Here is a 14,304-nt window from a genome sequence, read left to right as displayed (position 1 = left end):
CTATACCTACAAATCTACTGAAAGAGATGCTCCCAGAAATTATAGATCCTCTACTTAGCATTATTAACTCATCTCTGACATTAGGACATGTGCCTAAAGCATATAAGGTGGCTGTTATAAGGCCCCTTGTCAAAAAACCCCATCTGGACCCTGGAGAACTAGTTAACTATAGACCTATTTCGAATCTACCTTTCTTATCTAAAGTTCTGGAAAAAGTAGTCTCAACTCAAATATGTTCCTTCCTCCAAAGGAATGAGATTAATGAAGATTTCCAGTCTGGATTTAGAGCACATTACAGTACAGAGACTGCTCTGATTAGAGTTACAAATGATCTGTTTATGGCGTCCGACCGAGGTTGTATCTCCTTATTGGTGCTGCTAGATCTTAGTGCTGCATTCGACACCATTGACCACAGCATGCTCCTACATAGACTTGAAAATGATGTCGGTATTAAGGAAATAGCTTTGAAATGGCTTAGATCTTATTTATGCGACCGTTTCCAATATGTAAAAATAAACAATGAGGTATCACGCAAATCGCAAGTCCAGTACGGTGTACCACAGGGCTCAGTACTAGGGCCTATGCTCTTCGCATTATACATGTTACCCCTAGGAGATATAATAAAGCGACACGGAATAAGCTTTCACTGCTATGCTGATGATACGCAACTTTATATTTCCTCGAAGCCTCACGAAACACAGCAATTCCATCGAATAGTGGAATGCATTGTCGATATAAAAAAGTGGATGAGTAGCAATTTTTTATTACTGAACTCGGACAAAACTGAAGTGTTACTTATCGGACCGAAAACCGCCCTACGTAACAACCAAGAATACTGCTTAACTATTAATGGATGTTCCATAAAACCCTCATCTTCAGCTAAGAATCTTGGCTTTATATTCGATAGTACTCTGTCATTTGAGAACCAGGTCGCCAAAACCTGTAAGATTGCGTTTTTCCATCTTAAAAATATATCTAAATTACGTCATATGCTGTCATCATCAGATGCGGAGAAGCTTATACATGCCTTTATGACATCAAGACTAGATTACTGTAATGCACTATTAGGTGGTTGCCCTGCAGGCCTATTACAAAAACTCCAACTGGTCCAAAATGCGGCAGCTCGAGTTCTTACACGTACAAAAAAGTATGAGCATATTAGCCCGGTTCTGTCAACCTTGCACTGGTTACCTATAAAGCATCGCATAAATTTTAAAATCTTGCTTATTACCTATAAAGCCTTGCATGGTTTAGCTCCTCACTACTTGAGAGAACTTCTTACGTATTATAGTCCATCACGTGCACTACGCTCTCAGGCGTCAGGTCAGTTGGTAATACCTAGAATTTCAAAATCAAGTGCAGGCGGCAGATCCTTTTCCTATCTAGCGCCTAAACTTTGGAACAGTCTTCCCTGCAATGTCCGGGAGGCGGACACACTCTGTCAGTTTAAATCTAGACTAAAGACGCATCTTTTTAATCTTGCATACACTAGATTATCATAATATATGTATTTCAAAGATCTAGGCTGCACTAGTTAGATCAACCGGAACCAGGGACACTTCCAATAACAACTGATGCATTTGTTGCATCAAAGAGTGCAGAACAGTACTCTACTCTCAGCCAGTCTTGTCTCATTGTTCCAAGGTTACAAGAGCGGAGCGGGCAGGGCGCAATCCATTCCTAGACCTGACAAATGCTGGACGAAGGAAGTGACGTCCCTACAAAACTTCAGCCACTATTAGATTATTAATGATAATTTTAAATCTAATTTTTTTTTTATTTTCGCCTTGTTGTGCAAGCACTGTTGAGCTTATGCAGAGGCTGCAGTTTTTGCCAGAGGGGAACTGGAATCCCCTGGTTAGGCCTGGTTTCCCTCCGAGGTTTTTTTTCTCCTCCAATGGAGTTTTGGGTTCCTCGCCACCGTTTGCAGACTGTTTTGCACTGTTTTGCCTGGCCGGGGGGGCTGCTAGAATTTGGTAGTCTTATTTAATTAACACTGCATATAGGAATTTATTGTGTGTCTGATATTTGACCTGTGTTTTGAATTCCATAACCTTTTATGTTTTACTTATAGTCATTTTTTCTTGTACAGCTGCTTTGTAACAATGAAAATTGTAAAAAGCGCTATATAAATAAAGCTGACTTGACTTGACTTGACACACACACACACACACACTCTCTCTCTCTCCCTCCCACTCTCTCTCTCTCTCTCTCTCTCTCTCTCTCTCTCTCTCACACACACACACACACACACACTCTCACTCACACACACACACACTCTCTCTCCCTCCCACTCTCTCTCTCTCTCTCTCTCTCTCTCTCTCTCTCTCACACACACACTCATTCACTCACTCTGACGCACACACACACTCACACACATACACACACATACACACACACTAAAATCATGCCCTACATGGTTGTGAATAAATGGATTTCAGTAGAAACAGACGAGTGTTGGTTTTTTTCTTCACGTCTTTCACAGACTGGTTATGTGTTACTCTCAGGCTCAGACTTGCTCCTCTTTGTTTTTCAGATATACAAACAGAAGGTGGTGGAGTTGGGCAAAAAGCTCTTACCCGCTTTCAACACGCCCACCGGCATTCCCCGAGGAGTCATTAACCTGGGCAGGTGAGCATCCAGCGCGGCCTCCCCCAAACCACGCCCACCCATCCCATTCATTCACAAATCCGTATGTCACACATCTTACCTTTTAATTCTCACGGAGACGCCGAAAGGGACGCTTCCTGGCATCTCCGGCACCCACCTGCCTTCCATTAGCCCACCGGCTCGCCGTGACAGCTGCAGGCAAATTTAATTAACCGATTCTAGAGCTAATTCCAGTTAGATGAGGAACAGGAGCCAGAACCACAGATGGGCCGGGAGATGACAGAGGCTGCTGTGGTGCTCGGGTTAGTTAGGACGGCAGATGCACACGTTGATCCGCACGACTTTATGACTGAAACAGATTAGAAGCTTGGATGTCAGTAGGAATCTAAAAGAAAGTGACGATTGTCAAAGCCGCTAAACACTACCTGGTTTTTTATTGAACGCTGTTAGTTGTTGGGTAGCGGCTTCAGTGGATGTTTCCCTACAAAAGTTTCCTCACTTTTCTCCCCAGACGTCAGCGCTATTGATCGCGTCCTCAGAAGAGAAGTGGCGCGTGTCTCGCATTCACAATAAAAACCAGAAACAAATCATCTTGTGAATTAGTTCTGCACTTTCACAGAATGAATCCTGCAGGGAGCAGAACAGTGGAATCTGTTCATTTCTGAGCTCACTCTGGCTTCTCTCTCCATTCATCTTTACGTATGATTTTTGTTTCAGTGCACTTCACTTGCAGCCGGTCTGAGATCCGCAGCGGTTCCCGTGAACCGGAAGTTGCGATCGTTTTTACTTCGGTTTTTTTCTGCATTTCAGAGTGAAATGTAATTTCTAATGAGAAAAACCCATTCTCTGCAATTTGATTGGATGTATAAAAAAAGACGCTGCATTTTGAAATGTTACTGGCAGCAGACTGACACTTGAGGGGAGGAGTTAACAGATATAGGAAGGAAGTTCATTTTCAGATTTTAACTAAAGATTCTGAATTTTAAAAAGAGATTGACCCACATTGATAAACTACTTACAATAAACGCTGCAATATTTTCATGAAAAAGTAGGCATTGCAATTTTTATTTAACAACAAATGAAAGTCTGAACAAAGGCTGAAATACTTCAGATGCAATACTGACCATCTCTTATGATATATATTTAAAAAAAGAATACTCTTATCAAAAATAAAGTTTGGCATTTGAATTTGATATATAACCATTTGAAATGCAGCCATTTAAACATGAGCCAGTCTTTTATGGTCCGTTCTTTCTTCCTCATTACAAAAAGAATAATTTATTGAATCGTGAGCAAAATTGTTAGATTCCTCACTGTTCCTGTCATCATTCGGCGATCAGGTGTGGAACCGGGCAAAAGCTTTCAACACATCTCCGTTAAACAACGCTCTGCTTTTCCCAGTAAAAAACAATAACATTGGCATCTTTCTTTGGTTGGCTGCTCTGTTGCCATGGTACCATCCAGCCACGCGGTTACCTGCTGGTGGCGGATGCGGTTGCTATGGCAGCAGCGTGGCGTGGGCGGCGGTGCTCACGTTGCCTGGATTGCTCTCTGTTGCAGTGGCACCAGTTGGGGTTGGGGATGGGCGTCGGCCGGGAGCAGCATCCTGGCGGAGTTCGGCACGCTGCACCTGGAGTTTCTTCACCTGTCTGAACTCTCTGGAAACCCCACGTTTACAGAGAAGGTATGAGATTAGTTTGTGCCGGTGTCGAGATTTACAGAATGCAGCTCTTGAATGATTTTGCTTGTGTTTTTAGGTGATGAACATTCGAAAGCTGTTAAACAAAATCGAGAAGCCTCGCGGACTGTATCCGAACTTCTTGAGTCCCGTCAGTGGAAGCTGGGTTCAGCGTAAGTCTTTTCAGAAATCCTTCAGCTCACATTTGAAGCATTGTGGTAAAATGTGTTCAACGCAGCTGAGAGTACAAAGCTGATATTTGTGTCTGAATAAATAATCAAATTTATGCCACCTGCGGTGGATTTAGGATGTGTACTGATGTTCCAGTTCTGCAGAAAATATGGAAATGCACATGTTTAAAAGCAAATCGAATTTATCTGCATGATCATAAGAATCAATAGTTTTTAGATGAATCATTGGCAGTGTTCACTGTGTCCGATCCAGCAGGAATATATTAGATTTTCTTCTAAACATGCACTAGATTCTTCTGTGCGTTTTCTCAATTAACATCATGAGATGGATGCTGGATTACTTTTAACAGTTTTGAAATGACCGTCCAGTCAAACTCATTCAGTTTTCTTCAATAATGTTTTATTTAAAAGGACGTAGGCTCAGTTTGTATTTGCCTACAAAATTTGTAAGGCATGTTAAGAGTTTTAGAGTCTGGAGTGTTTGTGTGTATATACTGTACTTGTTTCTTCGTTCATCACTGGCATATGTGCAGCCAAGAGCATCTTTTGAATTTCCGGATGCAATAACTCTGACATCCTTGACATCAGTTGAGCCGGCGCGGCTCTTCTCTCTGACTCCGGCCAGAAGTTATTAAAATGATAATAAATCCCATTACCTTCAGAAATTGAAACTTTCAGAATCACCTACAAAACGAGAGAAACATTCTCTTTTTCTTGAAAGGGCTGAATTTAATCTGCAATTGCAGCTCTAATTGGTGTTGCAGGACTAAAGCTGGTGAGCTGGAGAGAGAGAGAGAAAGAGAGAGATTATGTTTTTCTGATAATATAACTCATAATCGTCTGTGAAGCAAACACAACTGCACATGTGCATATAAATGAACTGTTTACTTCTCATGCTGCTTTAAAAATGACATCACCTGTCAACATTTATGTGTTGTTAAAGGGATACTTCACCCTAAATTGAAAATTCTGTCATCATGTACCTTTGAGTTCTTCCAAATGTGTTTGTTCTGATGAACACAAAGAAAGATATTTGGAAGAATGCTTATAATCAGACAGATTTTAGAAAGAAATAAACAATGGTGGTCAAAAGTGTCCCAGAACTGTTTGCTGTCCGACATTCTTCTAAATATCTTATTTTGTGTTCAACAGAACAAAACAATGATTTATACACATTTGAAACAACTCGAAGGCGAGTTCATGATGACAGAATATTCATTTTTGGGTGAAGTATCCCTTCATGGTATAATGACCAGTTTTGATCAATTGATTCCAAAAATTTTATTAAATAATCAGAAAGTCTGTGTTTTCAGAGATGAAAGCGGTTATATAGACCGCCGCGGAAAAAATAAGAGACCGTTTCAAAATTGTTTTCTGAATTTATTATTTCTAGGTGTGTGTTTAGGTTAAGTGAACTTCTACCAAATTTCTAATACAAATATTTTTTCTATTTGTGTTTATTTGCACTTAATAAAAACTGGAGAAACTGAATAACTGAAAATATGCTCTATATTTTTTCAGACCTCAAATACTGCAATGAAAACTTTATATATTTTATTTAGAAAAAGTTTTTATAATCTGGATTTTGATCTCAGTTATCACGTCTCTTGTCATTTCACATTGCTGTTGGATGACTTTATGTCAATCCTGAGGTTTGATTGTGTGGAAATTTAAGAAACACTGGACTGAAATGACCAGAATACATCTAGAAATTATGATTCAATTCATTTTTCTCTGCAGCTGTATATTGTTTCATTTTGGACGAGGACAGAAATCTGCAGAACATTTCACATGTTTATTCATTTATTATTCACACTTTTTTATTATGCTACCACCAAGAGTGCATCATTTTATTCAAATTTGTAAAATTGTTTTTATTGACAAATTGTATTTACGTATATAATTGACAAAGCGCTTCTTTGATGCATTGGTTCAAAGCAGCTTTACATAAAAATAATATCATTATTATATCATACATTTCGAATAAAATACATGGAATTTTTGCAATTTTTTGTCCTCATAAAATGATTGTAATCTATGCATTTAATGGTTGATAAAAGGTATCAAATCAGATCATGCCCTTCCAGCGTACTCTTAAACCGAAGAGACTTTCTACCGTGCTGTTGTTTCTTTGTTTTTGGGGGGTAAACGTGGGTTGAAATGTTTTACCGTTGATCTGTATCACGTTGTGATTTCTTCTCACTCTCATTTGCACAGATCATGTTTCTATCGGAGGTCTTGGCGACAGTTTCTATGAGTACCTCATTAAATCTTACTTGATATCAGATAAGACGGATGAAGATGCGAAGAGGATGTACTACAGCGCTATGGAGGTACTTTTATTAATGACTCAAGGGTTGGTTTAGAAAACAATTGCTCTCGGATGCTGATCGGTCAATGAAGGAGGATACGCGGCGTTCAGTATATTATGAAGTATATAGATTCAGGCTGTCTTCAGGTGTGTTAGGAATGTTTGTCAAAGATTCTGGAAAACAAAATAAATCAGTCAGTCGTGATCGTCTGTTCTGTCTTGGCACTTTTCTGAACATGAAGACCCTGAAACGACAGAAGCACCAGCAGATGTATACGCCTTCAGCTGCAGGAGTCTCTATAGACTCCGAATGAATCTTGATGTCTCTTCTGTTATACAGAAAACATTTGAAGCATAAACGTCAAAACCTGAGGCATGTTATTCTGCATTTACGCGCGCATATTGAAATTCAGCATCGCCCTGATTCAAAGACACTTTACAGAGACATTCAACAGCACATGAACACATCTAAGCTTCAGTTGTTCTAGGATGCTTTGATGCTGATGATATAACTGAGTGATTTACGCTCTTGTCAGTCTTACTTTAGTGTGAGGAGAGACAAACACATTCAGACTTAAAATAATATTGTTTTAGGATCCTTGACTTAGAAGAAGAATTTAAAAGAAGATATTTTGGGAAATGTCTCATAGTGCGTTACCACCAGACGCAATTGAAACGTTAAACGCCAGTAATTTACATGTAAATTTAATGCAAAGACCCGATATCCTGCGTACCGATTCGCACGAATGATGCGGCATGAACTGAGCATCATTCGTGCGAGTTGAAAAATCAGAATTTTGCCGAATATACGGGCTGCGTTAACCAATCAGGAGCTTGCTCTAGTAGTGACGTGATTACGACTTAGCGAGCGGTGGCAGAAATACAAAACAACAATGGAGGACTCACCAAGCTGTGTGCGCCTCCGAAGGATCTGATGGACCCGGATTTGCAACGAGGTTGAAGCCACCTGGCAGAAACCCCTCCCATTTGCGTCTGTTGTGAAGTGAATTTCACGCACGTGTAGCCGGTCCCACTCACCCCGCTCTGCGCGGGCTTCGAACCGACGTCGGTCCGAATGGAAGACGGGCGCTCTAGCGAGGAGGCTAAAGACCGCAGTATCTAGCGTCTGGTCGGGAAGTGAGGCTTACACACTGCACAGCTCTTCACTAGCTGGCCTCCGTTACACACGAATGAAGCGAGTCAACTAAAAATGTTTAAGCATCGCGTGAATAGCACCATTTATTCGCGCAAATCTCATCTGGTGTGAACGCCTAGTCAGTGGTTTCTTGTTGATTTAATGAAAGTCAATGGGGTTCAGTGTCGTTTTGGCCATCGACGTTCTTCAAAATATCTCCTTTTGTGTTCCACAGAAGAATGAAACTCGCACAGGTTTGAATAAATGACGAAAGAATGTTCACTTGTCTTTCAGGCCATCGAGACTAACCTGGTGCAGAAGTCTCCGGGTGGCTTGACTTACGTGGCCGAGTGGAGGGGCGGCATCCTCGATCACAAGATGGGTCATCTGGCCTGTTTCTCAGGCGGGATGATCGGCATCGGTGCTGATGATGCGTCTCAGGAGAACAAACAGCATTACCTGAACCTGGCAGCTGAGATCACACACACCTGTCACGAGTCCTACAGCCGCACAGGTGCGCACACTCACAGAGGATTTGATGGAGTTCTCAGTTGTGTTTCAATGACTACGTTCATAATGCGATTGGCAATACTGCGATTACACAATCTTTCGATCTTAACCCGTTAACTGTCACTGTTCCATACATGGAACACCTGAGTTTGCTTCAATATTGTGCATGGAATTTTTAGTCGAATCATGACAAACTATATATTTTTGGAAAGGTCTAAGACTCTAGAATACAATTCTTTTTGTTGTTTTTTCAAATAATTTATTCAGGAAGAGTAATTGTTTCTTTTTTACGAAGAGTGTACTTAGATTTGTTAATGTCCTTTCACTTGTCACCGTTCCGTATACGGAACACCCACGTTTGCTTCCATATTTTTGTGATAATTCTGATCTTATTATGACAAACTATATATCGTCGGAAAGGTCCGAGACTCTACAATACATACTTTATGATTTTTTATAAAATAAAGTATGTAGGAAATGAAATTGATGCATAAAGGACGAGGGGGTGTATCAAAATTAAATACCAACATTTACATCAATACTGTGCATGTAAATTCTTATCTTATCATTACAAACTTTATATTGTTGGAAAAGCAAAATAAACGAGATTACACATTTGATCAGTGTTTAGAAGAACAATCTATTTAGGAAGATAAATGGATACATAAATGATAATTGATTCATAAATTAGTGTGCATCAAAAGCATATTATACAAAAATATTCATAAAAAATTTTTGTTTTATGTTGTTTCTGTGCTTTTGTAGTTTTCAATTGTGTCTGGTATGTGGAAGAGTAAAAAAAAGCATCTCAATGTCCTTTGTGGTCAAATATTAATTCAAGTGTTAAAACCAATGGAAGTCTATGGGCCCCCTAAAGGATTTAGGTGGTATGGCGGCTAAAAAACTTTACAGACCCCTCAAAATGTTATGTATCATGACCAAACTTGATACAACACTTGTTGACCCTTGGGACTTTGACCTTCAGAAAAAAAAATCTGATTTGAATTTTTTTAATTGTCTTTTTTATTATTTTTTTATACCCTAAACCTTTTATTTATAAATTTTTATAATAAACATGACAAAATCCAAATCTGAGCTCAGTTTGAGACATTGTTGACATCTCTTCTCAAACTCCAATGACGGACACATTTCTGACTCAGGAGAAACATCCGAGACGCAGACGAGACTGAAGCAAAAGTTTCCATTTTATCTCCACTGGATCTCATGTTTAAGAGTCATCATAGAGATTCCGTGTGTTTTCTTTCAAATCGTATCTTTTCGTTCACATCTTAAGGGTCCTTTTTATTGGCACACATGTCTGGGCTGTATTTAATTAGGATGCTCCCTTGGAAGTCAGCTGTCTATGTAGGCAGCGAGACAGCTGGGTTTATTTCACAACAGATTGATCGCGTCTTGTTTTCAGCGAGATAACCGATAGAGTTCAAGCACACTTGGATCTTGTCTAAAGAGGCTGTAAAACAACGAGAGAGACGCTGCAGTCAGTTTGATGGCGCTGTTTAGTTAGTGAGAGGTGTTCTGAGAGAGAGCGTCGAGAGGGGATTCTCCTGAAATACAGCTGGTGTCGTATCTTCAACGGGCTTCGAGTTCACCTGTTGTACAGAAAATCCAATCTGTGTCCTCTCAGATAGAGGAAGACCATTACTCTCCCAGAGACGCACGCACATTAAACTGCGTTTTATCTTCAGAATCCAAAAGCAACAGATTCACGACCAGAACAACTAAAATACTTCATACCGACCCTGTTTTGATGTCATCTCTCTAGATAACTTTTGACCCTACAGTACGTCTAATATGAAATATCTATCTATTGAGTCGGTTGTCATGTTTATGTTTGCATATTTTTCACAAAAGGTGCCATTGAAGAACCTTTTGGTTCCATAAAATCTTTGGATGTTGAAAGAGTAAATGGTTCATTAGAGAAACTTTGTTTGAATGGTTCTTCTATGGCATCACTGTGAACAACCTTGTAAGCGCATTCATTTAAAAGAGTGTATACGGCCTGTTTTTTATGCTTTGAGGACATTATAGGTTTTAGAATTCTTTAAATGAATTCTTTATGGCTTAAAGCTGTCTTGAGTTTTTGATGTGATCATAATACAGCCCGCTGTGCGCCGAGACTTGGTTTTATTAAACAGATTAGGAAAAGCGCTTTGCCGTGTAAGTATTTCCGTATCAATGTTGACAATAACCGTTTCTCTGTCGGTGCTCTTCTATCCCGACGAGTTCATCATCATCATCCGCAATATAATCACAAAACCACACGTTAATACAACACAATCACGTCAGATATTGTTCCACACTGAAGTGGTGCCAAAGAGATGCAGGGTTCAGACAAACAAAGCAAAATCAGTATGCAAATAAAACATGTTTACATTCAGAGTTCTCTCCGACCGGGCCGGCTGTAATTTTAGATTTACGGGGTGTAATGGGATGCGTTTCCTTTTGCTGTTTTATATTCTGCTCTGAAAGCATTCTGTTTTTATGAAAGACCCGCACTTGTGTACGCACAAAAAATACACACATATAAATATTTATCTTCAATCTACAACAGGTTTTTTCCCCTTGCAGGAGCAATGCAAATCTCATAGCATGTGTGTTTCGAAGGTACAGAACGTTCCGCTTTTCTCCATGAATACAAATGTTATACTTTGATTTCATTTCCTTTTCCTGCTCTGAATTCTTTCCAAACTCACGCTTGGCCTTTATCGGTGTAGTTTTTGTTTATAATCTTACTTTTTAAGTCTATAGATTATTTGAGCAGGTCTTGAGGTGTAGTCTTGAGGTGTAGTCTTGTGTCGGAAAGCTTTGTGGTTTATTTCTTATAGTTTGACCTTAATACATCAAACCTTAAATGTGCTTTTCAGAGATAAGAGCTTTTTTAATTCTCTCATGTACCTCAATACATTTTTATCAGTATTTTCTAAATATTCTGAAACATCCCATTCAGCAAGATAAATTTACTCGAGGAGCAAAATCGTGAATGAAATGAAAGTAAATATTGATTCGATGTTAGTGAATACAGTTTGAACTTTCATGGTCAATGAAGCTAGTGAGCAGAATTCTTAATGCGAAGTGACCCTTCAGTCCGTGGTGATGTCCGATGAAAGTGAGGAGTGAAGGTCACGAGATCTGATAACGCAAAGTAGCCAACAGTACTGATGTATGGTATGAAAGCAGAGAACATGTGGTGGCTTTAAAGACACCGTATAGATTTCATGCGTTTCTGTGTCAACAGCCACTAAACTGGGCCCGGAAGCGTTTCGTTTCGACGGAGAAGCAGAAGCGATAGCCACGCGACTGAGTGACCGCTACTACATCCTGAGGCCGGAGGTCATCGAGAGCTACATGTACATGTGGCGTTTGACCCATGACCCCAAATACAGAGAGTGGGGCTGGGAGGCAGTGGAGGTGTGTGAGAAAAACACTACAGATCATACATCACAATACATGCTCATAGCGCATTTCTTTTTACGCAGATCGGACAGACAGTTATGTTAGAGACAGTGGGACGTTTTTTTCATCAGTTTTAAGCGTTTCTCTTGCGTTGTCAGGCGTTAGAGAAGCACTGTCGGGTCGAAGCAGGATTCTCAGGAATCAGAGATGTGTACTCCACCACAGTCAGTCATGACAACATGCAGCAAAGCTTCTTTCTCTCCGAGACCCTCAAGTAAGAGAAACACAACGCTCATGAAATAACATCTTCACCTTTCGGTTGAAGAAAACCTCTTCAGATCATGTGATATTATCAGATTTGTTTACCCCGTGTTGGTTTGATCACAGATACCTGTACCTGCTGTTCTCGGATGATGACCTGTTGCCCTTTGAGGATTGGGTCTTTAACACGGAGGCTCACCCGCTGCCCGTCATACGCAAGAGCTGTCAGCAGGAGCACAACACCAGACAGACGTCGCTGGAGTAATATTTACAATTCCACACGTATAACACACACACACACACACACACACACACATGATAATGCAGGGCCTGACGTGGACAGTCAGTTTCTCTCCTGTAAAGGATCCGGTCCTCTTTACGCTGTGATTGTAAATCTCTGAGCCGACACGGCACTTTTCTCCTGTGGACAATCAGTGACACGTGACTTTCGTGAGACGAGAACTCAGTTTTCTTTGCTTCTTTCCTCCGTGAGGAACACGAGCGGCCCCGGAGCCGCGGATGGTCATGGCGAGCGGCATGAAAACCACTTTTCTTCACGTCCCACCTGTAATTTATCTTTTTCCTTTCATCCCTTCATCGTGTATTCTGTTCTCACCTCTTCTGCCAAAGCCTTTAGCGTCTTATTTCTGTTTCTCTCCCTGCATTGATTTGTTCTTATGAGGTTTCGTGTCCAATTTCGTTTTGTTTTGGAGGCAAAGCGAGGACAGGGGTATTTACAAAAAGTTTCCTTTGAAAAATGCGAACGTGAAAGGTGAAATATGAGGTTTGGTTCAAGCAGGAATGAGATTGTTTTATGATGTGTTGTTTTGGGTTTGAGTGAGTCGTAAATCTCAGTTGTGTTTCAAAGACCAACAGTAGGACACAGACGCACTTACAGCATGTGACCACTAGAGCGGCGCCATCACCATCAGACATTTATCATATATTAAATCATTGATATAGGTGGATATTGCAATGTATTTTTAAACAAATGTCACTCTTCTTTAGAATCTATGAACATTTTAATCCTTGTGTAGTGTTCAGGTTTATGTTAACAAAAAATGTCCATCTCGGACATAAAATAAACACATTTCTTCACTTGTATGATCAATTCTTCTTTTTTTAATAACATTTGCCCCCAAAATTGAATAGCTCCTTTATTCATAAGGGTAATGTTGTAACTTGCTTTGTAATTGGGTGAAAGTAAAGATTTGTACTTTATTTTTATATACAGTTTATTGATTTAAGAGATGAATAATACTGTGGGTCCACTAAACCTGTGAACAGAATCTTGAGCACCATCCCAGGGTTACACAACATTATTGTTCTCGGCTAAGAAAATGTAGCTCATGAAAACATTAATGATGCGAATACATAAATGACTTTATATACTCAAAATGATGTTGATATTATCCAGAATCAATGCAGAAATCACGTCTCATATGTGCAGATACCAGCGTCCAACACTGTTGAAATGATGAAAATCGTGTTTTTAAGTCTTGAAACATTGAAGGAGGGTTTTTTAAGCGATGGCACGCAGCTCTACTGGTCACAGCGATCTGAGAACATCAGTGAATGTACAGAATCACATCACCGAATGAATGTGCGTGTGTGTAATACATATGATTCGTTGTTGTGTAATTTCTCTTTTGTCAAATTTTTATGGCAGTTTACGAAAGATTTTAATTTTCCTCAGGTGTTTCTCTAAAGGTTTTCATTACACTTTTTTGCACTATGAGGTGCTTGCCATTGTTCATTTTTACATCTTCTGTCTCTCATTGATTAATATTTTCAAGTACTGGTAAAAGATATGTGACACTTTATACATTTAAAATGAGTGCACAGATGTTGTACGTGTCTTTCTTTCAAACACTAACGTGTTTTCAGTTATATGCAGCGACATCAGCTCCTCGCATGAGCTTCAGAAATGCTTTTACGGTTTGAGATAAGTAACACTTTTTCATTTGGGTGATGAAAACTGTCCCTTTAAAGACACAAATCAAAGCAGTCCAGTTTTTGGAAATAGTGAGCACTGTTAAGTTTGTTAACTGTAAGATAATTATTATAAAACACGAAAAGCACAGTAACACTTTCCAGTATGGTCAAATGTATTGCTATGAGTTGACTACGTCAGTTAACATGAACAAACAGATAATATTAATATTAGATCATGTTAATTTCAACATTTACTAAT

At 39.7% G+C, this 14,304-nt stretch overlaps 1 protein-coding gene across 1 annotated transcript in view; it reads left to right on the top strand.

Annotated features, from left to right (window-relative positions):
- LOC306902076 (mannosyl-oligosaccharide 1,2-alpha-mannosidase IA) overlaps window positions 1-13,957 on the top strand; it is a 130,325-nt gene extending 116,368 nt beyond the window's left edge. Inside the window, exons 5-12 of the mRNA XM_079470373.1 lie at window positions 2,537-2,631; window positions 4,171-4,294; window positions 4,368-4,461; window positions 6,697-6,812; window positions 8,220-8,439; window positions 11,692-11,864; window positions 12,008-12,123; window positions 12,237-13,957. Coding sequence (XP_079326499.1) covers window positions 2,537-2,631; window positions 4,171-4,294; window positions 4,368-4,461; window positions 6,697-6,812; window positions 8,220-8,439; window positions 11,692-11,864; window positions 12,008-12,123; window positions 12,237-12,375 — 1,077 coding nt within the window. The 3' untranslated portion in view covers window positions 12,376-13,957. The remainder of the gene's footprint in view (window positions 1-2,536; window positions 2,632-4,170; window positions 4,295-4,367; window positions 4,462-6,696; window positions 6,813-8,219; window positions 8,440-11,691; window positions 11,865-12,007; window positions 12,124-12,236) is intronic.
- Window positions 13,958-14,304: the final 347 nt, after the last annotated feature.

This window comes from Barbatula barbatula (assembly GCF_947034865.1).
Source record: "Barbatula barbatula genome assembly, chromosome: 12".
Classification (NCBI taxonomy): Eukaryota; Metazoa; Chordata; class Actinopteri; order Cypriniformes; family Nemacheilidae; genus Barbatula; species Barbatula barbatula.
The sequence above is the reverse complement of the archived record's forward strand: the minus strand, read 5'-3'. Positions and strand labels throughout refer to the sequence as shown.